This window comes from Eutrigla gurnardus (assembly GCF_963514095.1).
Source record: "Eutrigla gurnardus genome assembly, chromosome: 16".
In the NCBI taxonomy this organism is placed as follows: domain Eukaryota; kingdom Metazoa; phylum Chordata; class Actinopteri; order Perciformes; family Triglidae; genus Eutrigla; species Eutrigla gurnardus.
In genome coordinates, this window is record NC_139927.1 from 19969875 (window position 1) to 19991958 (window position 22084).

At 39.7% G+C, this 22084-nt stretch overlaps 2 protein-coding genes across 3 annotated transcripts in view; one reads left to right on the forward strand and one right to left on the reverse strand.

Moving 5' to 3' along the window:
• The window catches only part of LOC311027181 (serine/threonine-protein kinase D3-like), a 42061-nt gene extending 20864 nt beyond the window's left edge, over positions 1-21197 (reverse strand). For both annotated transcript variants that reach the window (XM_084031060.1, XM_084031059.1), the window contains exons 1-3: positions 20917-21197; positions 19460-20042; positions 1500-1638 (exon numbers count right to left, since the gene is read on the reverse strand). In XM_084031060.1, the coding sequence (XP_083887186.1) occupies positions 1500-1638; positions 19460-19750 (430 nt within the window). In that variant the 5' untranslated portion in view covers positions 19751-20042; positions 20917-21197. The remainder of the gene's footprint in view (positions 1-1499; positions 1639-19459; positions 20043-20916) is intronic.
• xrn2 (5'-3' exoribonuclease 2) overlaps positions 1-22084 on the forward strand; it is a 239777-nt gene that overhangs the window by 174856 nt on the left and 42837 nt on the right. The window lies entirely within an intron of this gene.

The window sequence follows — 22084 nt, forward strand, 5'->3', positions numbered from 1 at the left end:
TATCCAATCATATATATATATATATATATATATATATATATATAAATTTATTTTTTAAGGATGCAACAATACAGTTCGCCCACGGTTCAATACGTACCTCGGTTCTTGGGTAACGGTACACAGAAAAAACACATTCAAGTGTGTTGTATAATAAAATAAATAAATATGTAAAAGAAATTACGAGTGCTTCTCAGTCATGACGACTGGTAGGAAAACGGGGTGAAACAATTTAAAAAGTAAATGTACATATTTGAAATATGTTCATATTTAAAACATAAAGTCACTGTTTGAAATAATATACCTGTAAACATAAAGTTACTGTTGTAAATATAAATACCATTAAACATAAAGTCCTGTTTTAAATACAAATTAAAAAGTACTTCAGTAGCCTATATATGAGTATGCGCTCTTCATCTCCCACTTCGACATTGCTTTAGTGCAGAAAAGTGTGCGCGATGGCAGCGTAGCGCGGATCGAGTGTTATGATTAGGTGACGGGAGCTAACCCTTTCTCTGCACCGGTAGAATCGGCTTGTTGGAAGGTATCAGAAAGAGACAACTGTTATTAACTGACGGTGTTAGCTGCTCAGCCGTCCTGCTTCCAGGACGTTGGATATAAGCTCCGACATAGCCAATTCAGAGAGAAACACAAGGGTGGAAACGTGAAATTTAATTGCAAAACCGAAAATACCTCAATTCACAAGTGCGTATTGAACCGTGCATGGCGTACCATACAGTTCAATATTATATTGAGAACTGTTGCATCCCTTATATGTATATATATATATATATATATATATATATATATATATATATAAAAATATATAAAAACTAAATGTCGGTACATTCATGTATTAATTTCTCGAGGGATGCAATTCTGTGCAGACATTCACGTTCCCCACAGGATGAATCCTAGTGAATTTGATGATCCTGAAGTTGACATTTTTGGAACTGTTAAAAGGATCGTTTAGTGAATCCTTAACTTTTTCTCAAGCAACATCATCAGGTCAATGATGGTTAAATTTAGTTTGTCCAAAAGTTACATTTATGACCAACTACCAGCAAAATGAATGATATATTTATCAGCCGAAGCAGCTGCAGCAGTACTTATGTATAGTGCCAATTACTAAATGTTAGCATGCTAGCCGGCTAAACTACGATAGTGAACATGGTAAATAGTATACCTGCTAACCATCAGCACCATGCATAGTCATTGCGAGCATGTTGCCATGCTACGTTAGCATTTATAATAGTGTCACTGAGCTGCTTGCACGACAGAAGACACTCTTGTTTTACTTTTGCTCAGTTTGCTATCAATTTCATATTTAAGGAGAAGGTCAACATAACCCCTCTGACCTCCATCATTACTCCTAATCTAGAAGGAGTTCGGATGCTGCTGGTGGTTGGATTCCTGATATCAGGGTCAGGAGCTAGAAGCAGGGCGTGGGTTGGACTGCTGAAGAGGATTACAGGTTTACAGGCTGCAGGACTAAAACCTACCGGAGAGCACCACTTCAACCAGGTCGCCTTCATGGATCTCCTCCGCTGAGGTCAGACGCTGCAGGATGTTGTCCGAGTTCAGGTCATGGCGGAAGAGCAGGATCTTGTCATACATCCCGAAAAAACCACATTCAGGGAACTGAGGAAGAGAAGGAGGTCAGGTTCATGTTGACTTAGAGTCACTGTAAAATTCAGCTGTTGAGTTGAAAACTATAATGGAAACTTAACACCTCCCTAGAAGCTGAGCAGAAAAGAGAAACTGTGGAGGAAAATAACAATAACAACTGAGCAGGGGTCCGTTTCACGAAGCAGGTTTAGTGAAAACCTTGAGTTAGTTAACCCTGAGATGAGGGAAACTCTGGTTTTTCGGTTTTACAAAGCCAGTTCAGCATAAATCTGAGTCAGTTACCATGGTAACATACTCCGTGAACCTAACCTGCTCGCTAGCAGGTTAGGTTCAACAGACCCTGAGTTTCTCCCTACATGTCTCCGCCTTTTTCCGGAATCTGAACCAACTCTGAAAAAAATGTGCCGTCCTTTCATCGTCAACCTAATCGATATGAAAATAAAAGTGATTCTAGCAGCTTTGCATCGGGAGACAATTTTGATTAGCCTACCTTTCCTTCCAATCACATTAGATATTATCTAAACAATATTCTCCGACATTTTCAACATTTCATATCGTGGACATAATCCGCAACCAGATTCTTTGCGGAGGTAGTGTTTTTGCAAACAGGAGGTTTATGAAATGTTTAAGTACATTCCTGTGTTGAAATACCTGCTTATATTTACTGTTTAATATGTGAAATATGATTAAAATCATATGCCTTAGTCAACGTATTTGCGCAATATTCTTATGCTTAATTTTCAACTGAAGCCACTTTCTTTCTGTGCCTGGGGGGATTACACCCAATGAAAATGATAATTAATTCAGTGCGCTACTTTGTGAACTACGGGAGTTGAACCCCGATCCCCTGCAACGTGGACGGCGTTGCTAACCATTACACCACAGTGTCGCTGTGCAAGTCTGAAAATTAACACTTATTACCTTTAGATCAATCGACTGTTTCATTCAGTTATATACATTAGATCGGGCAGTAATTGTCTGCCACGCCAACTATCTCTACTTTGCTGCAGTTACGTCGCTCCGCTTTCTCAGGATGAGCTCGTTTTCTACCTAAACACTCGGTAATATCTAATAACGCTCTCCCGGTTGCCATGGTGAATCGAAGTATCGGAGCTCCATTGATGATGGCTTTGTAGAGTCGGCAGGCACGCGCGTAACTCAGAGTTTACATACTCAGAGTTGACTGAACTAATTAAAAACCGCTGTTCTGAAACCGAAAACTCAGAGTTACCCATCTCAGAGTTGGTCAACTCAGAGTTCAGGGTTAGGTTCAGAGTTTGTTGAACCTGCTTTGTGAAACGGGCCCCAGGTGACATGAATAAAACCCCTGTGGATGTTTATATTGTAGAAAATATACAATTCATATTGTGAACTAATCCTTTTTCTGGTTGATCAATTGATAAACTGTTATAACTGTTGTAGATGATATAACCAGAAGTGGAGATAGTTAATCCACCAACAACCTTAAAATCAAATTACTTTGGTGGAAATGTATTTTAAAATCAAATACAAACATTCCTGATCATTAACTTGCAGCATTGCCACATGGTCTAAAATATATTTTTAAAAGATGCGAAGAAAACAATACACGGTATAATAATTCATATCTGTCAACCTGCTGACCCGAGATCCAGTATGAGCAGCATGTCCCCATAAAAACAAGTTTTAATTTTCATAATGTTGTCTTGAAGCTAACCATTATGTAATCTTTTCGCATGAAGAACACATGATATGTGGTCGAACACAGCCAGAGAAATAAAAGTACTGTGAAAGCATTTTTGACTGGCTTCTGAATGAACAACCACTGTCTCTGATTTTCTGGTTAAGGAAAGCCCGAGGCTGGCGAGTGTACGGGTAACAACCTCATTAAACATTAGAAAGGATTGATTGATATAAAAAGGCAGTACAAATACCCAGCGTGGTCTATAGGCGTTTTCACATGGAAAGAAGACCCTCAATATGCGTGATTGCACCGTTTATACATATCTATACATATTTATAGCATCTCAGCTTTGCACAACCAGCAAGAGCATGACGTCGGGAATACGAATACCCCTAGCATACCAAAACAAGTTTCTTTTACTTGTTAATGTGCACAATAACATGACGCTTCAAGAGCAGGTGAAGTTGCTGTGCAGCGTAACGTGAAACTTCTTCTTCTGAGCCTTTTAAATCCTTGGGTGGAGGGACACGCACCCAACACTTCATCGAAGCGTCACCTTCTGTTCCGGCTTCCAGGCTCTCCCATTCAGTTAGGTGGTTTCAAAGGATCATACCAGTGGTCAACAATTTTCATGATCAATTAATCAATAGTAATTTTGCATGCAAAAATTGTAGAAAATTCAGTTTTCAATCTCTCAAATATGGAGATTTCCTGCTTTTCTCTGTTTTATATAAAATAAACGTAATATCTGTGAGTTTTGGAGCGACATAACAAGACATATAAAGACACCTGGGATTTCAGAAACTTGGAGATAAACAATTAATTGAAGATAAAAGCTCCTTAAAGTATTTTTTTTTACTGCTGAACATATTTAATGCACATTTCAGAGTTTTTTTTTTATATTTCAGAGATAAATTGGCTTCCATTCATTTCCATGTATTTTTAATCACAATTAACACCCGATCTGTATTCATTTTAACGCATGCAGGTCTAAATGGAAAAACTCTGCACTACCTTTTGTGTTACTTTCACGTATAACGTAACGAAATGTGTAGTCTGCATTACTGCTCGACGTTTCGTTAAGTTAAGTAGGGACTAAAACATTTAAAACATTGATCTGGTCCTTCAAAGATGTGTGACTAACTAAAATTAGAGATGAAAAGTCGACATAAATGAGCCTAAATGAACACTGCTGAACTCAGGAGGATGTACTGTGTGTGTAGTGAATGGTGTATGTTGTTATTCTAAAGTGTGCGTTCTGGATTTGGGGTTGTGCAGCCTGCAGACAGACAGGCAGGTGAAGCAGCTTCCTGCCCTTAACGGCTCTCTGTGTTAGCAGGATGTTAGCAGCGTGCAGGTAGCATGCAGCATGTATCCTGCAGTGCAACTACAGAAGCCGCACGCATCACATTAGACGTACCACACATCCACACACCCAGAACGTCCATTAATTATGGCTGAGGTCCCGTCACTGACGCCCAGCAGTCATTAGCCACGTAGCTACACACCGACGCTCAAACAAATGGACAATGACAGACGGAAACACCGGGAGCAGCCTGATACTGAAGGAAAGAGAAGAAACAGACGCTCTTTCATTTCTGTCAGAGGACAAACTCTCTGGTCTGTGACCAGATCTCCCGTCCAACTAAAGCCCACGAATGGATTATGAGACAATGGACAACACACATGTAAAAGCCCCCATCTGCCCTCGTTCAAAACCACCTAGACTGAAAGCTACTTATGTAAAACAACAAAAAAATAACATAACGACATGGGTGCATTTATAAGAGATGCAAAATTAAATCTCTCTGCAGTTGTTTTGTGTCTCTACGTGGTCATGTTGCATCTCTTTGAGGTCATTTTGTGTCTGTTTGGGGTCATTTTGCATCAGTTTGTGGTCATTTTGCATCACTGTGTAGTCATTTTGCCTCCAGCATACTTCACCTTTTAACTAGCTTACGTTTATCTTATGCATGACAGTTATAATACATCTAGGACACTGGGAACAGTCTGTGTCTGTCCTCAGCAGCAGCTACAAAACCGGACGGAGCAGGAAGCTGAAAAAAAAAACATCCTCCATGAGGTCAGAGCCAGAAGTAAAAACTGTCTCAGCTGCCATGACGAAGCATTTGCGTTCTGTCCAATCACTTTGGAGCCATTTGTCAGCTGCTGCATTCTCTGAGGTGAGCAGAGAAACACAGCAAGAGTTCTGTTAATGGACAAGAGTGTGTATTTAATACACAGTGATCCCCTCTTTATGGGTAATCCTCCATTAACCAGGCTTAACACACACACACACACACACACACACACACACACACACACACACACACACACACACACACACACACACACACACACACACACACACACACACACACACACACACACACACACACACACACACACAATCCCCTCCACATTAACTACCTCAGCTCACTAAACTGAAGCCACATTTCTGACAACTCAGTCTACTTCTAGTTGTCAGGGTCACAGAGGCCAAAACCTCCAGGCCCTGACATGGCCTTTGACCCCAAAGCAGGAGAATGGGGGGCAATAGTTCTCTAACTTTAGGCTGTGTTCTTATCAAGCCAGAGGGGGATATCCATCACCTCTTAATCTGTGCAGCATTCATGCCAACGGAGATATTAAGTGTTCATAGAGACCAATAATCCTCGTTCTAAAGGGGAGGAGAGCGTCAACTCTCCACATCCTGTCATCACACACACACACACACACACACACACACACACACACACACACACACACACACACACACACACACACACACACACACACACACACACACACACACACACACACACACACACACACACACACACACACACACACACACACACACACACACACACACACACACACACACACCAGCTTAAACGTCTCACTCCATGTGCACATTTCTTAAATTGATTTCAAACGAGTTTAACATCTGTCGGTTAAACATCTGTACATACAAGCATCAATTTGTGACATCACAAGTAGCGTGGGGCCAATGTGGTGATGTCACAATACCTGAAATGTAGTACTCAATACCAATACCATTGATTTGACACCAGGGTAAAATTAAAACAATACATCCCACAACTTCAACATCACACTCCTTTATTACCGTCTGTATACTGTTTTTTGTGTGAATTTATAATTTATCCCTGATGATCAGCCTCAATTTTAAAAGGTAACATCTGAACACATCATGATTTTAAAATGTTCTTTACCTTCACAAAAAACATTTTACTGAACTAAGCTCGAACCCATCATAATGAAACTCATACAACCTCTGTATGTTAGCTGTTAGCTCAGTTATTTAGTCACCTGCTCACATTAGCAGCATTTAGTCGCTCCCCGCTGCTCCACCTGTGCTAATGTAAAAAAATGAGTGAAACCATGCCTCGCCGGTCATGCTGGTGTATATAGTCATTCACACATGTCGGAGCCATCTTGTGTCCAGTAGTTAAACGTTTTGATGGACTCTCCAGGAAGAGATTACATCTGTGAAGAATTTTAATCTAAATAAAGTTGTGTTGATGGTAAAATGTAGTCGATGGACACAATAAACTCCTCAGTGCTGCTTTAGTTACCCAGAAAGCCGAGTTCTCCAGCTGCATCTGTTGTTCTTCCTGCATCCAGTGCCATTATTTGAGGTGAGGGTGACATAGTTAGAGGAAGCAGAACTTTGTTGTTCTCTTAGCAAACAGGGCAACGTTATGAATGCGGAGGATGTTATGGATGATGATACATTTTACAGTGTTTTTTGCTGAGTCGAACATTCTGCCTTATTTATTCCAGCCATTCGAGTTTACTGCCGGTGAAATGAAATGGAGAGAGACTGAGGAAGATACGCGCATGCAATGCATCCTGGTACATGTAGGCTCAAACTCAGATTTCAACTCTAATTGGACATACACATAAAAAGGTGTCTTATTTTCTCTTTACTTCACTAATCCGTTTGAACTCCAGATGTAATCCATCAGTCGCCGTCACCTGCTGAACGATAGGTATTACATGGGGATGAATTGTAAGAGAGTAGTTTTAATGCAACATACCTTTTACTTTTACTTGAGTATATTTGTGAAGAAGATACGTGTTATAAGAATGTTGTATAACCTCATGTCTTAAAGTTTTCTTTGTTCAGGTTACAGCTTTCTGTGTTGAACTGTTTATTACTTTAGTCTCCCCATGGCTGACCTAAATGTTATCAGAGGCTTGGTAGTCATGATGTCTAGTTCTACATGAAGGTTAACTGTCAGTGACGCGTTATCTCCTGTGCCTTTAAAAGACTCAACACAACAGTGATTTGAGCACTTCCTCTGTAGCATCCTCACACGTTGTTGCATTGTAACTGCTCCTCTTGTACAAGATTAAAGTCAGACGTCGACTTTACTTATGTCTCCGATCTCCTCCTCGGGTGAATTTATTCGTTTACGGGAAAATTATTTTAACAATACGCTACTTTTACTCAAATACATTAGGCTGTTCGGCTCATTATTTTGATTTTTTATTCAATGCGTGATCAGCAGCCAATAGCTACGTTTGACTCCGTTTCACCAATCAAACGTAGTCATAGGACAGCACACAAAATCTCTGCGCCCGGTTATGGATCTAACCTTTTTTTCTATATTGATATAAGCGTGTACACAGCAGCACAGTGAGCACACCGGGGAGGATGAGGGGACCACCATGGCTGAAACAATGATGTGTGATACAGGATCGAGTAATTATAGTAAACAAAAAGGTCCAGACAGGTCTGAGCTCGGGAGTAAGGCTGCTGCTCTGTCGCGGGCCAAGCCCACTGCCAGGCCTCCCTCCCTCCTCCTGGAAGTCTTTCAGATTACTAAATCCACACCAGGGGCACGAAACATCTCCTGCTTTACCTGTGAGCATAAAGGCTGGTATCAAAACTTTGTTATGAAAATGAGTGACAGTCCGACAGAAGGGAATGTTTTGAAAAGAGAATGTTTTGAAAAAACTAAATTGAGAAAGTTTTTGCGGATTTTTTAGGTATTATTAGTTAATTTATGTTATTTTGTAAAGAATAAATTGATTATTGCTTAAGTTAAAGGGGTATTGTTTGGCAAAATCTGCATTTGCACATTCATATATAGTTTGTCTATTTTACATTCATGCTCTGATTATTGAAACAGTAAATCAGAAGTTACTCAGTAACTCTGTACTTGAGTAGTTCTTTCACTAAATACTTTCTTACTCAAGTAACTATTGGAGACTTTTACTCTTATTATTCTTAAGTAAGTGAGTACAGTTTTTGGTTACTCTACCCACCTCAGGTTAAATGGTAGATAGCAGGTATAAAATGGTGGGTAAATATGAGGCATTTATTCTGACTGTTTCCCTTAGAAGTTAGACATCTGCAAACATGTTTGTTATTTATTGGTTTTACATGAGACAAAGAAAGTGTTTCTTATCATTTTTGGAAAACCTGTAGCTTTAATGTAAACACAAATTGATATCAATACTATAATCATACCTCCAGCTGTATATTCTGTATATATTATCTTGCTATTGCCATTGCTTATACCTGCATTGTATATTATTGCCTACTGTAACTTATGTTCATATTATATGTTAGCATATTCATATGCACCATTTACTGTTTATTCTTTCTATCATACAATTGCTAAATTACTGCTTTTTGCTCTTCTGGTTTACCACAGTGTTATTTAACTTCTTGAGACAGTTGAATATCATCCATTATTATTAATAGTATCAAATGATGAACATTTATTTTAATATAAACTGACAAACAGGAGCTTATCATTTACAAACACATCTGACAGCAGCTTATAAAAACATCTGAACCGGCAGCGATGATAAGAGCACAAACAGATCAAACAGCTGTTGTCTTCCGCTGCAGAACGCTAAGAGCCTTTCAGCTCCAATAAAACTCTCCAACTCTTTCGACATACCCGAGCAATCAGCCTGGAGGGACGCCGCTAAAAGGAACTGATGGGAAATATGAAGGTAAACAACCGTGTGCGTCTGTTTTCCCCGCATCCGCTCGCTCCGTCACCTCGCTCAGGAAACAACAGGAAGCAGCGCTGAGTGGGTCAAGGTTATCGGTGTGAGGAGAGTGTGTGGGAGTTTCATTCATCCACTTGTTTAAAAGGGACTGAAATCACTGCTGAGTGCCACTTATGAAAACCCAAACGCCTGAATCTATATTATTCTACACAGTGAGGTTTTAATGAGTTTAAACGTCATGAAAATAACTCACTTCATATTCAAACAATAAAACATATTCCATTCTGTTTCTGCTGTTCTGAATGACAAAGTGACCTTTGACCAATAGCCAAATTATAATTGTGGCCATCCACTTAATCGACTGTTCACAGTAAATGTAGCGACTGGGTGGAAGGTTTCTCTGACCAAACTCCCACTCTCTGGAAAGTAATTAATGTACTCAACATACTGTTCGGAACCCTACATTACGTAATTAATACCCTGCAATCACTTAACTAGTTCCCTTCAATTCATTATTTCTGTCCCAAAGAGTGCTGAAGTGCCCTTTAGTTTTGAAACCTTCATTCACCACAAAATAGCTTATTATATCCCAAATGTAATCATTAAAACAAGTTAAAAACAGCCGCTGCCATGACATTATTTCACTGTTTTTCCAACAGAAATGAACTTCTTTCAAGAATTTTCTAAAAATGTCCATATCCTCAAAAAGACAGAAGAAATCAGGTCAGTGCAGGAGAATAGACTTTGCTGGTGTTAAGCAGGTGTAATGTCTAAAGTACAACTGAGGAAAATGGGAATTAAGGCTGTTGCACACAGTGATTCATTTGCACGCATTTGTTTTTGTCATGAGTAATACCACACAGAACAGTATACCCTGCAGGAAAAACCCCAGAAAAAAGGTAAGTATTTCTGAGCTTTCACACCAAGAACCAATGACGTTGCAAAATGGACATGTAACAAATGTATATAATACAACAACAAGCTTTGGCTCCATAGTCTGAACCAAGATGGCAAACTTCAAACTCTTCAACCTTGGAAAAGGCAGCGCCGACCAGATCCACTCCTACTGTTCTTACCTTTCACAAATAAAGATCTGTACTCTATGTAATGGTTTACCAGATGCAACTCAAGAGCATTTCACTAAAAGGAAACAAAGTATCTCAGAGAAGTTTAGGCTGACTTTGCAACAGTTTACCTCAGACAGACTGGGTCGATAATAGTATCTTGGACGTTGGTCCTCTAGTCAATCTATTCAACCTTTCATTGAAAAAGGGTTGAAACTGTGGCAAAATGGAGTCCATCCATCGTCTACCGCTTATCCTGCCAGTCCCAGCTATCATTGGGTGAAGGCAGGGTACACCCTGGACAGGTCGCCAGTCCATCACAGCGCCGAAATGTAGAGACAAACAACCATTCACTCTCACATTCACACCTACGGGCAATTTAGAGTCATAAATTAACCTATCTCCATCCTGCATGTCTTTGGACTGTGGGAGGAAGCCGTAGAACACGGAGAGAACCCACGCTCACACGGGGAGAACATGCAAACTCCACACAGAAGGAACCCGACCCGATCCAGGAATCGAACCCGGGACCATCTTGCTGTGAGGCGACAGTGCTACCCACTACACAGCCTGTCTGTGGAGTCCTTTGGTCATGAATCAAAGCATTGGACACAATGAGAATTTGACCTGATGATGGCGCTATCGGTCATGAGTCAGAGTATCATCAAAGTAGGTGGAGAAGGCGAGTGAGTGTAGAAAACTGAATTACAATCAATTCAAAAGTTGTTATGACATCTGACTCTACCACAAACCTCATGGTGGCGCTAGAGGAAAGGCCAGGATCACCAACGTCAAAGAGATTTATTCTCCGGAGAACATGAATCTGTCTGACAAAAGCTTTCTTGCAAACCATCCAATACTCTGAGATATTTCAGTGTGGCAAAGCTAAAAAGGAACAAGATGCCTTTAACATAAAACAATGGGAAACAAAGAAATGAAGAACAAACCATTTCAGAATACCGGTTGAGTTGACCTGCAGAGGAAGAAGAGTTTATCTCATCAGTGTTACAGCCGCGCTATGATACACACTGAATCAATCACTGCCACACACACACACACACACACACACTGTCACCACAACAACATCCTCCCTCACCAGTGTGTGTGTGTGTGTGTGTGTGTGAGATGGATGGATGTCTGTCAGGAATGGTGGTTTAGGTGGCCTTCTTCCTGTGGTGGCCCATGTGACCTCTGAGGTCACAGTGAGCAGCGATCTCGTCTCTTCCTACAACAGTTCAGTCTGACCTCACAGTTTCCATGGCATCGCCACACACACACACATTTTGGTTTTAGTAAATGTGAGAAAGTTTTACATTTAATCACTCATTACTGTCATGAGAAAAGAGAATATCTGACGTAATGCCCCTTTAAAAGGCCGGCAGCTGACACACCCGGTGACCCTTTAAAAGGATGTCACCCCACCTGACAATGTGGATGCAAACGAGTGTCAGATATTCGGTTGAGATTGGACCCGTCAGACGGAGGAAAGTAAATATTAAACTCAGATCTATTTCCTGTTTGTCATCCGATGACATCAGTGAGACAGAAACTAAGCCACTTCCTGTTTCTTATCAGATACACAGGTACAGTAAGAGCAGGTGAAGGAGGTCATTTATATTTTTACAATCAAATGTGTCTTTTACACTGCTGAACCCAAATGTTATTTATCCAGTACATGTGCACTTGTTGAATTACAGCTCAGTGAGTCTTTACTGTGTTTGATTAGCCTTTATTTCGGTGATAGTTTCTACTTTGATCTGGGCATTTCCACACTGTGGTATTATTATGTTTAATAAAGTCAAATATCTGCTGTCCATAAAAACTCCATCAATGCACTTCTACTACAGCTACCAAGACTCTCACTAGAGGAAATGTAAATGATTCTTGAAACGTGTGGAATAAAAATACCAAGTTTTTGATTTACTTAGTTTAGTTTTTCCTGTACCTGCCTCTGGTGGCCGTTAGAGGAACTGCATTTACTCATTCATCCAGTGTGATCCTGGACACTTTCGACTAGACTAGAGGAATGGCAGTGGGACAGAGAACTTATCGTTTTAACAGGTTAAATAGGGATTTTATAACACAATTTAGTCTCAGACAGCAGCTGTGTGTGATGTTCAGGATCAACTGGAAACTTTGAGGTTTTCTGAGGATTTTTTGTCTAATGAAGCGACAAATGGAAAGGTTAAGCCGTTATTTAAAAAAGTTCAGAGTCAGACAGACAATGGTAATGCTTGTTAATTCAACGTCTTACATAAAAGGAAATAAATGATGGCATTAAACCCGCTCACTTAACATCAAATGACACATTAAAAACCCACAGCACCACCTGCATGCGTTTCTGACTTTTAGTCAGTTTGGGTCAGAATGTTCCTTAATTCATTTACTTAATTCAACACTGTCATTAAATAAATCCAGTGTCATACATCCTCAATTGTTCTTAACTGTGGTTTAAATACGTTTTATAATCGTCTTCTTTTTGTCATATAGTTTTTATCTGAAGATGACTTTTAGGAGGAAAAACATCCTCAATCAATGGTAGAAACATCCATCGTATACACATTGAACACACAGAGAAAAAAAGGATAGAGGATTTAGACAGAAAGAGGAGTTTGATCATTTGTCAATTGATGATTTTTTTAAACTGACACTTTACTATTTCTTTGTCTTTTCACTGATTCCACAAAGAAATGAACACATATTGCTTTTATTCTTATAATTAAGTACAATGCATATATTTTGGTTTATGATCAAATACCTGCAAAGTGAATGACAAGTGGAAATATAATCTGATGAAGCAAACATTTCAATCCATTTTTTAATTAACATAAATAATAACACATTACAATCATTAAAGCATAAGTTCTTAGTGGAACATTTAAATATTTAATTATTTTAAGTTCTGTCAGGTCAAACAACCTCACCACATAATACTGGTCCTCTCTCTCCTGCCTCTATCATTCACTTCTCTATCTGAACCACCACCTGGCCTTGGTAACCACGGAAACCAGCAGAGTAGAGGACTCAGGGATCATTTAGACGACGGAGAGAGATTATGCTGTTTTTATGGTTAGCAGACAGTTCCGGCCTTTTATTGACAGATTATTTAGTTTCCCTTTTACACGTCTTTTATCTTTGTGTAACCTGCTTTATTGATCTTATCTTTATGTAACTTTAATGGTTGTTTGTATATGTTAGACCTCATTATTCAATATACTTACATAGTTGTATTTGACCAACACAAACATTACAGAAGAACAGATTCCAGGTTCATGACGTCCAATCGGGACACTCGCCTGCTTATTATATTTCCTTGTTATTACACTGACTTAGTCAACTTAGTTACTCAGACTGATAGTTGTTTTCTGGGGGATAAATACATCAGCAAGATGGCAAAGTGAGAAATCATGAGCTTGAAATAAATCAATACAAAACAATATTTAGATCCGAGGAAAAATTACCAAAATAAAATAAGAATTCTGAATCACATCAATTCACTTTTTGACGGTTTGTACAACAATTTGGCAAATTAATTCTTAACTGAAGAGAAACAGAAATAACCTATGAAATGATGAACTGCAAAAGTGGTTCATGTAAAAATATTATTGAAAACTTAAAAAAGAAAATTCACCTCATCCACCATAGAAATTGTCATTAAATCTGCCAGCTGTGAGATGCTTTAATTAGTGTAAAGACAGCTTAAAACACAACTCATTAACAACTTGTGTGTGTGTGTGTGTGTGTGTGTGTGTGTGTGTGTGTGTGTGTGTGTGTGTGTGTGTGTGTGTGTGGTCAGAGTGGCGACCTATGGGAAAAGGGGAACTTCCCTCCTTCCTCACCCTCCTTCCTTCTTACTACACATGTGATACAACAGCAGTAAATACGACCTGAAGCTTCCCTCCACCCACGGACAAACCGCACAGCTCCATGATGTGGACACAAAAGCAGGAAAAAGAAAATTCCACTGATGATGTCAATTTGTAAGCCCAACAAACTGGACTACACTTCCACCATGAGCTCCTACTGGAAGCAAATTATAGCTGCACAATATTGGGAAGTAATTGTGTGTGTGTGTGTGTGTGTGTATATATATATATATATATATATATATATATATATATATATATATACACATACATACATACATACATACATACATACACACACACATGCTGGGTGGCATTGCTTAATGGATTAAGATTGTCTCATATAAGATGTGTCTACTGACTAAATTATTTTAACGAACATGGCTTCTTATGAGACTTTACTAGTGATAAGGTTATTTATTCATATGTACATAATAAGTAATCATTTTGTATAAGATTGCATGTTATAAATAAATGTGTTCAGTTGAGTAGCATCTCGTTTATGTAGTACACTGAATACAAAGTCAATGAGTCATTTTTACAACTTCGTAGAAAACTCTTTAACATGTTGTAATGCCTTTACGTCACAGGCTATATAGTATTCAGAGGCACAGCATTTTCATTCTGAGAAAACAGATCTTGAACTTGGTTAAAGTCTTGCTGTGACAGTTGATAAGTCCGGGGCCCAAACCACACAAAGAATGTCAAGTAATGTCACCCAGCATTGATCTTTCCTCTTTTCTGGAGGCCATGAGAATGAATGTTTTGCCTCTTTCACATCATTTTCACCATCATTTCTTGTGTCACTGTTCCCAATGTACCATTTATGAATACAACAAAAATGTCACATAACCTCACGTAAGGGGTTGGGCCCCCTGCATATTTACCAAATTGCCACTTTCAGCTGCCTACAGATAGAAAAACAAACATTCTTCTCATACCAGAATCTGAAATTGTGTATGCCACTTGATAAATATCTGCAATATCACTTTGCTGGAGAGTTCCATTTGAGATTTATAAGCCACTGAATATGAAAAACAGGGGAATCTTTCTAAAAATGTTCTTGTACAGAAAGAAATATTTAAATATGAAGCCATGGGCATTCGTTAAAATAATTTGATCAGTATCTTATATGAGACAATTTTAAGAACAAATGTGACAAACCCCTAGCCTGGTCAAATCATGGGAGCCCTCGGAGGATCTTAAATCTTTTAGAATTCATCACCTCACTGTTATCCTGGCAAAATATACATGTGAATAATGAGCCTATAATTTCTGTGTAATGAAGAAAATTCTGAGTTCCATATTTTCAGGATGACTCCTATAGTTTCACCCTATTTTAGCTAGTTTTGGCCAAAAAGACATTTTAGCTTCCTATAGAGTGATAAATAAGCATCCCAGAGGCTAACTGATGCCTTAATTGAAAAAGATGGATACCATTTAGTAGATATCTGCAATATTAGCTTCCAAGATCAATCCATTATAGAATTATAAGTTCCTGAAGTTGGAAATAAATGCATTTTTGGCACATGGCTTTTTTGGGGGTAAAAATATGAAAGGTCTGTATTTCTGAAACTATGAGGAATTGAAAGCTCATATTTGACATAATTTAGCTTTCAATTGGTCTACATATAGATAGATAGATCTACATTAATTTTTTTCCAACAAAATCTGAGGGGGTGACCTGGGTGGAATGACCCTAAAATTAAACGTTTAAGAAGGAGAAAAGCGTTAATAATGTATACTATCGATTAGAATTGTAATGTGGTTCTGATTTATTGCAATACTTGTAGAATAGCAATAAATCAAAACCACGGGCGGCTGTGGCTCAGAGGTAGAGCGAGTTGTCCGCCAATCAGATTGTTTGAATCCCGGCTCCTCCAGTCTGCATGCAGAAGTGCCCTTGGGCAAAATACTGAACCCCCAATTGCCCCCGATGCTGCCCCATCGGTGTGTGAATGTGTATGAATGAGTTAGATCCTGATGTGCAGGCGTCTCCTCTGCCATCAGTGTATGAATGTGTGTGAACGGGTAAAAGTGACTGAATGTAGTGTGAAGCGCCTTGAGTAGCTAGTTAGCTAGAAAAGTGCTATATAAATGCAGGTCCATTTACCATTTACCCACATATTGTGATAAAATCAGGACAAAAGCATATAATCCCACCCTTATTGGAAAACACTCCATAACTTTTTGTTGTTATGATCTGTTATCAGTGCAGTCCTTGTTTCCCTGTGGATCTGTGTGCTACTCTGGCTTCTCCCTGCCTGGGGGGGTTGGGGCTCTCTGGCTTCTTGGATTCTTTGACCAAACTTATTTGAGAACTATCAACTAGTATGCTTGTCTCAGTACTAATCCTCGCCTCTGCTCTGTTCGTCTCCAGATCCAGGCTGCTTACCACCGAACAACTCACCAGCCTCACTCATCTGTCTCCTCACTCTCAGCCATTCACCTTCTGCCACCATCTTGTTTGAATCTGCATCCCTGGAGCCCTCAAAGCTCCCAGCCACCACTGAGCTTTGCTGAAATAAATCACTGCCTACTTTATATCAACTCACGTTTGTCCATCTGCATTTGGGTCCGTTATCTTGCTAAATCACAACCATTGTTATGCAAATGAAACCCAATCATATTTAAAGATCAAGTCAGACAAAACCAGGCAGGTAACTCCAAACAAAAGGACATAAAACACTCAAAAACCTACAATTTCCTGATGATAGAGGATTAGGAGAGCATTAATTAAGCAACACAGCACCTATGTGAGCTATGTGAAGCTATATTGTAGTAATATCTACCCGAGCAGAGAATGACGCTCACTCTCCCTCTGTGTGTGTTGTTAACAGAGTCTCCCCTTACTTTCATAGCTTATAGCTTCCATAGCCGGGCCGGCCCACGTGCTTTTAGTTCCCGGACATCACTCTGCACTCTTTAAATGGGGTTACAACTGATAGCGCTGTCATCACAGAGGCATAGCCACCCTCCAGGCTACTGCTACGATTGTCAGCCATGTTTCTATTATTATTACTGCTATTATTACTGTAATTGTTATTATAATAATTAAATAAATGCTATTACCATTCTATTATATCCATCGCTACTATTATTGTTATTAGTCTTATTTCTATTACAACAGCTAATACAAGCTGTTGTGCTATTATTTTTGTTGCTGAATATTTTCATTTGTACCCGAATGAATGAATGGATGAAAGTTGAGAGATTTGATGCTAATTAAATACATGTAATGGAGCACTACAGTTCCTCTCATTACCACTAGAAGCTGGACCAAAGTACAGATGCATTGAACGGGTCAGTTAGTTTGGGGTCACAATTTATTTCTAGTCACTTTCTATTTTGTATAGCTTTTGTATAGTTTCTAATGTATGTTTAATGTATAATGTATGTTCTATGTATGTTATGCTACTGGATGCTTGAATTTCCTTCGGGATCAATAAAGTATCTATCTATCTATAAAGTTCAGCTCCCAGTATTTAAATGTGCTTCTTCTATTACTTCTATTATTCTTTTATTTGAAAAAGACTCAGGGTTACAGAGACCTGCTGACCATAATTGTCCCTCAATCAGGCAGGTTTATTGATCAGCCGATCAATGTGAGAAACAAACGGACCTCCGTTCAGCTGCTCCAACATAACCCAGCTGAAACAGGAAGTGAAGAGTGTTGACACGGCAACACCAACCACAAAGTTACATTCCCTTTGAGAAGACTTTTCCTCAGCCGGGGACAAGAGACAACAAGTGAAAGTGTCTGACAAAGCTGCAGGCAAAGATATGCTAAATATGTCTGAAATCAAGGGGATGGGATGTGCAAAAGTTAACAGCACAAAGAATATGTGCACTGTACAAACGTAATAATCCAAAATGTTTATGTAATGTGTTTGGTGGAGGCTCCATGTTCATTTAAAGCATGCAGAGTTTACATCTCTGCTGTAGCAAAAGCCTGACGACCAGTGAAAGTATCTGACGACAAAGCTGCATGCAGAAACATCTACGTAACCACTGACTGGATGAGCAGTCTCAACAATCAATCAACTAATCAATCAGTGCATCAACCAACCAATCACTGAAAGGTTGGAAAAGAAACAAGAGTGGGACTCAGAAGTTCAAATGGAAGCTTCAGCAGGTTTTCCTCTGTCTGTTGTCATGCTCTGCAAAACCAGTCAACGCATGTGGGTTTGCTGCAAAGATTGTGTGTGTGTGTGTGTGTGTGTGTGTGTGTGTGTGTGTGTGTGTGTGTGTGTGTGTGTGTGTGTGTGTGTGTGTGTGTGTGTGTGTGTGTGTGGAGCGCTGGGAAATACACTTAGAGCAGTAAACACAGGTGGTGTGTTCAGTGTGAGCAGTAAAAACCAGTAGATGGTGAGAGATAGAGCGGATGCTGGAACTCATGAATAATCTGCTCTTACATGAAGGAAAGTTACACCAAAACTCTGTTCCCAAGACTAATTCTACGGGTCGGCGTGAATCTGGACCAAACACATTAGTGGACATGCATGCGTTATATATTATAATTATAGTTTTTGAAATCTTTTCTCAGTTAGTTGTTAGTTTGCAATAACTGGTCACAACTGCAAACTGATGAACACATTTCATTTACAAATTAAAAAAAAAAATTAAAATCAGAGGCAAAACCCAACTCATTCAAAAGGAATCACCACAATCGCTGGATAACCTGCATGTTTCACAGGTTTTACTTCAGGGGAACGTGCAAATGTGCGCTGTTTACCAATAATAAGTGTTCGACAGTGATGATTTGAAGGAATTTCAAAATGGAGGAAGCTTCAGCTGCGTCGCACCATCAACTTTTATCAGATCTACAGTACTGAGAGCTCCACCAAAGAGACCTGGTCTCCAGACAGTTGTGGGACCAGAATCAGGATCACGAGTGCATCTTTTCAGTAAACTGTGTGAACTTACTGTCACGTTAGGGTCCTATGTCAAGGCCTTTTCCCCTGTTCAGTAACTCTTTATTAAATCTGACAAGCTATGACATTTTCCCAACTGGTTAGTGTGTTAGCAGTCAGGTCACCAGCTACAGGTTCACAAACAAACCCTGCATGCAGTCACTACGTCACCAAGTCTCTAGAACTAAATACTGAGACACCAGATACCTTCACTTTTCATTTTGGGCAAAAATGTAAAAATGTTTGTGGCATAAAAATGAAGCTCTCATATCAGACATACAGAATCTCCCCATACAATAAGGGATCAGAAGCCAAGAGGAAGTGTGTTACCTTCTGATCCACGATGGTGCAGACGAGCTCCCTGACAGCAGACAGCGAGTGGTCTCCAGGCTCGAGGGTGACCGTCTCCCTGGTGAGTCCGATCTGAACCAGGAAGGAGACCCCCTGGATGGATCCCCGTGAGTTGGTGGGACTGGCGGGCGTCTGGCTGCCGTTGGACAGCCGGCTGCAGAGGGTGGCCGGCGGGCTCGGGGACGGCGTGGGTGGGGCAGCGTGTTGAGGGAGGCCCGGGAAAGCCCGCGGCGATGCCAGCGGTGGCGGTGGGCTGATGTCGTCAGACATTTTCTCTGCTATCTGTGACGGCGTCCGGGCGGGAGAAAGGTGTCGCAGGTGAACCACATCCAAAAAACACTTTCACAACTGCTTGGGTTTGTTCATCAGCCGAGCGTTTTCTGTCCCCTTTCACATGTCTCAGCATTAAAATCCTGCAAGAAAGGTTTCCTTTCACTGGAGGGCATCTCTGAGGCAGGAACAAACTCTCTGAAGTTCAGGATCCTGGTTCTACTTTAAAGAGTTTTATAACGGTTCAATTCACTGGCCGGAAGTTTCTCGTTACTGATTTCATTGGCCGCATCTGTTGAGAATCAAAGACAGAACGTTCAAAGAGTTATCCCCAGAAGTTTATCTCTCCTGATCTATAAAATAAAAAGTTGTAAAGAATAAAAGAAAATGCCGTGAAGTCATTTAACCAAAATTAACAATAAAAATAGATAAATAAACAAGTTTTTTGTGTGGTTAATTTGGTCAAATAGACCTTTTAAACTGTGGGACTGTAATACATCCTCATATCATAGACCATCCTGAATACTCCAAATATTAATGTACGATTTTAGTTCAATAACACACATTAAAATCCATTTGACTTATTACAATGAACATAAATGTAACTTTTCAACTATGTGACCTTGAACGCTCCTGTAAACATGATGCTGTGTTGTCATAGTCATATTGTCCATGCTAAAACTACAAACTGCTGAAAAATACAAGACAACAAACTAAAAAGGACAAAGAATAGATTTCACATCACATTTGTAGACTAGCTTGGATAAATGTGTGCTGATTTGTTATATTATATTCATAAACAGCCTACAGTAATGTAAAAGTATGAGCATAGCTGGACCTAGATCATTTAATTGGATTTTCTTTTTTTTATTGAAACACAACTTTAAGATTTTAGTTGAATACATTAAAATATGTTTGACTCATAATAACGAAGCCCAATGTAACTTTTTACCTCTGTGACCTTTAATACTACTGTTAACGGTATGCTCCAACTTAAATGTTGTTAGTCACGTTTCTCCATATTTTCTTTTTCACATCTGTAACGCAGCTCGACACATCTGGATATCAGAATAACTGCGTGTAACTGAAGAAAGTGTGAGCGCAAAGCGAAAGGCTTGTTTTCATGGTATCCACACAGGTGAAAGGAGAAGTTACAGCACCGTTACCTCTGGGAACAGGGCGGGTTTTTCCATTTCCATCGGCGAGAAGAACCGAGTAGAAGAATGTGCGTTGAACTCGCATCCGAGCTCGCGCCGCTTAACGGCTGAATTTAACGAACACAGCTCCGGTTCAAGTCCGCTACAGTTGGTCCGCCCGGTCTGCGAGGGAGAAGTAGAGCAGCCGGTTTAAACCCGTCAGACTTTATCTTCTTGTTTCTCTCCAAACTTTGGGCCAACAAACAGAGATACAACCGAGCAGCTCCCGCTTCATGCGGATCTGATTATCAGCGCGACGAGCACCCAGCCGCAAACTGACGGGCGGTCAGCCGGGAGGAGGAGCCGCAGAGAGAGGTCCCACTCTGACGGCCTTCAACTTTAGAAACCAAGACAAGCTAGCTAGACTGAAAAACATGTTTATAACATTATTGTTTGATAAAAAAATAAACACATGGAAAGTTATTTTTCGCTTTTTAAGCTCAATTTTCACTTTTCGATTGCTATCAGTAGTTATTTGAGCCACAGCTAATGCTAGCCAGCACTCAGCTTACACTATTTCATAAACTACTTACTTTTATTTTGTTCAATTTAGATGCAGGACTTTTACTTGTAACAGAGTATTTTACACATTTTGTACTTTTACTTTAGTAACACCACTAGTGTTAGCTGAATATTAGCGAGCGCAAACGTCAGCTAATCTAAGCTAACAGATGATTAGCTTTGTGACTGGAATGTAATAAAAGACATAAGGCACTAACTGGTGCTAAGCTAATGCTAGCTAGAAGAAATGTTGACTATTGTGTGCGCGTGGTCAGTATGAAACACGATGGCTCTCCTGAAACAACGTGAATCAGTGTGATAAACGAGTAGATCTTTATGTCAAATCGCTGACCTACTTCAGCCTCGGAGTGATCATCTTACAACCGTAGACGATCTTTGCCAGGGCCCTGTCGCTGAAGTCCATCACATGATTGTGTGGCGCCATCTCCTGGTAGAAATAATATATTACTTGCAATTCAAGTGATCTCTTGTGGAAGACGCGCTCAGATCTTTTACATGAGTAAAAGTATATCATTACCACAGTGTAGAAATACTCTAATATGCAATTAATATACAATTGCATTGACATTTTAAATTAAATCAAATTACAAAAGTAAATCGTAAAAAAATGTCTTTA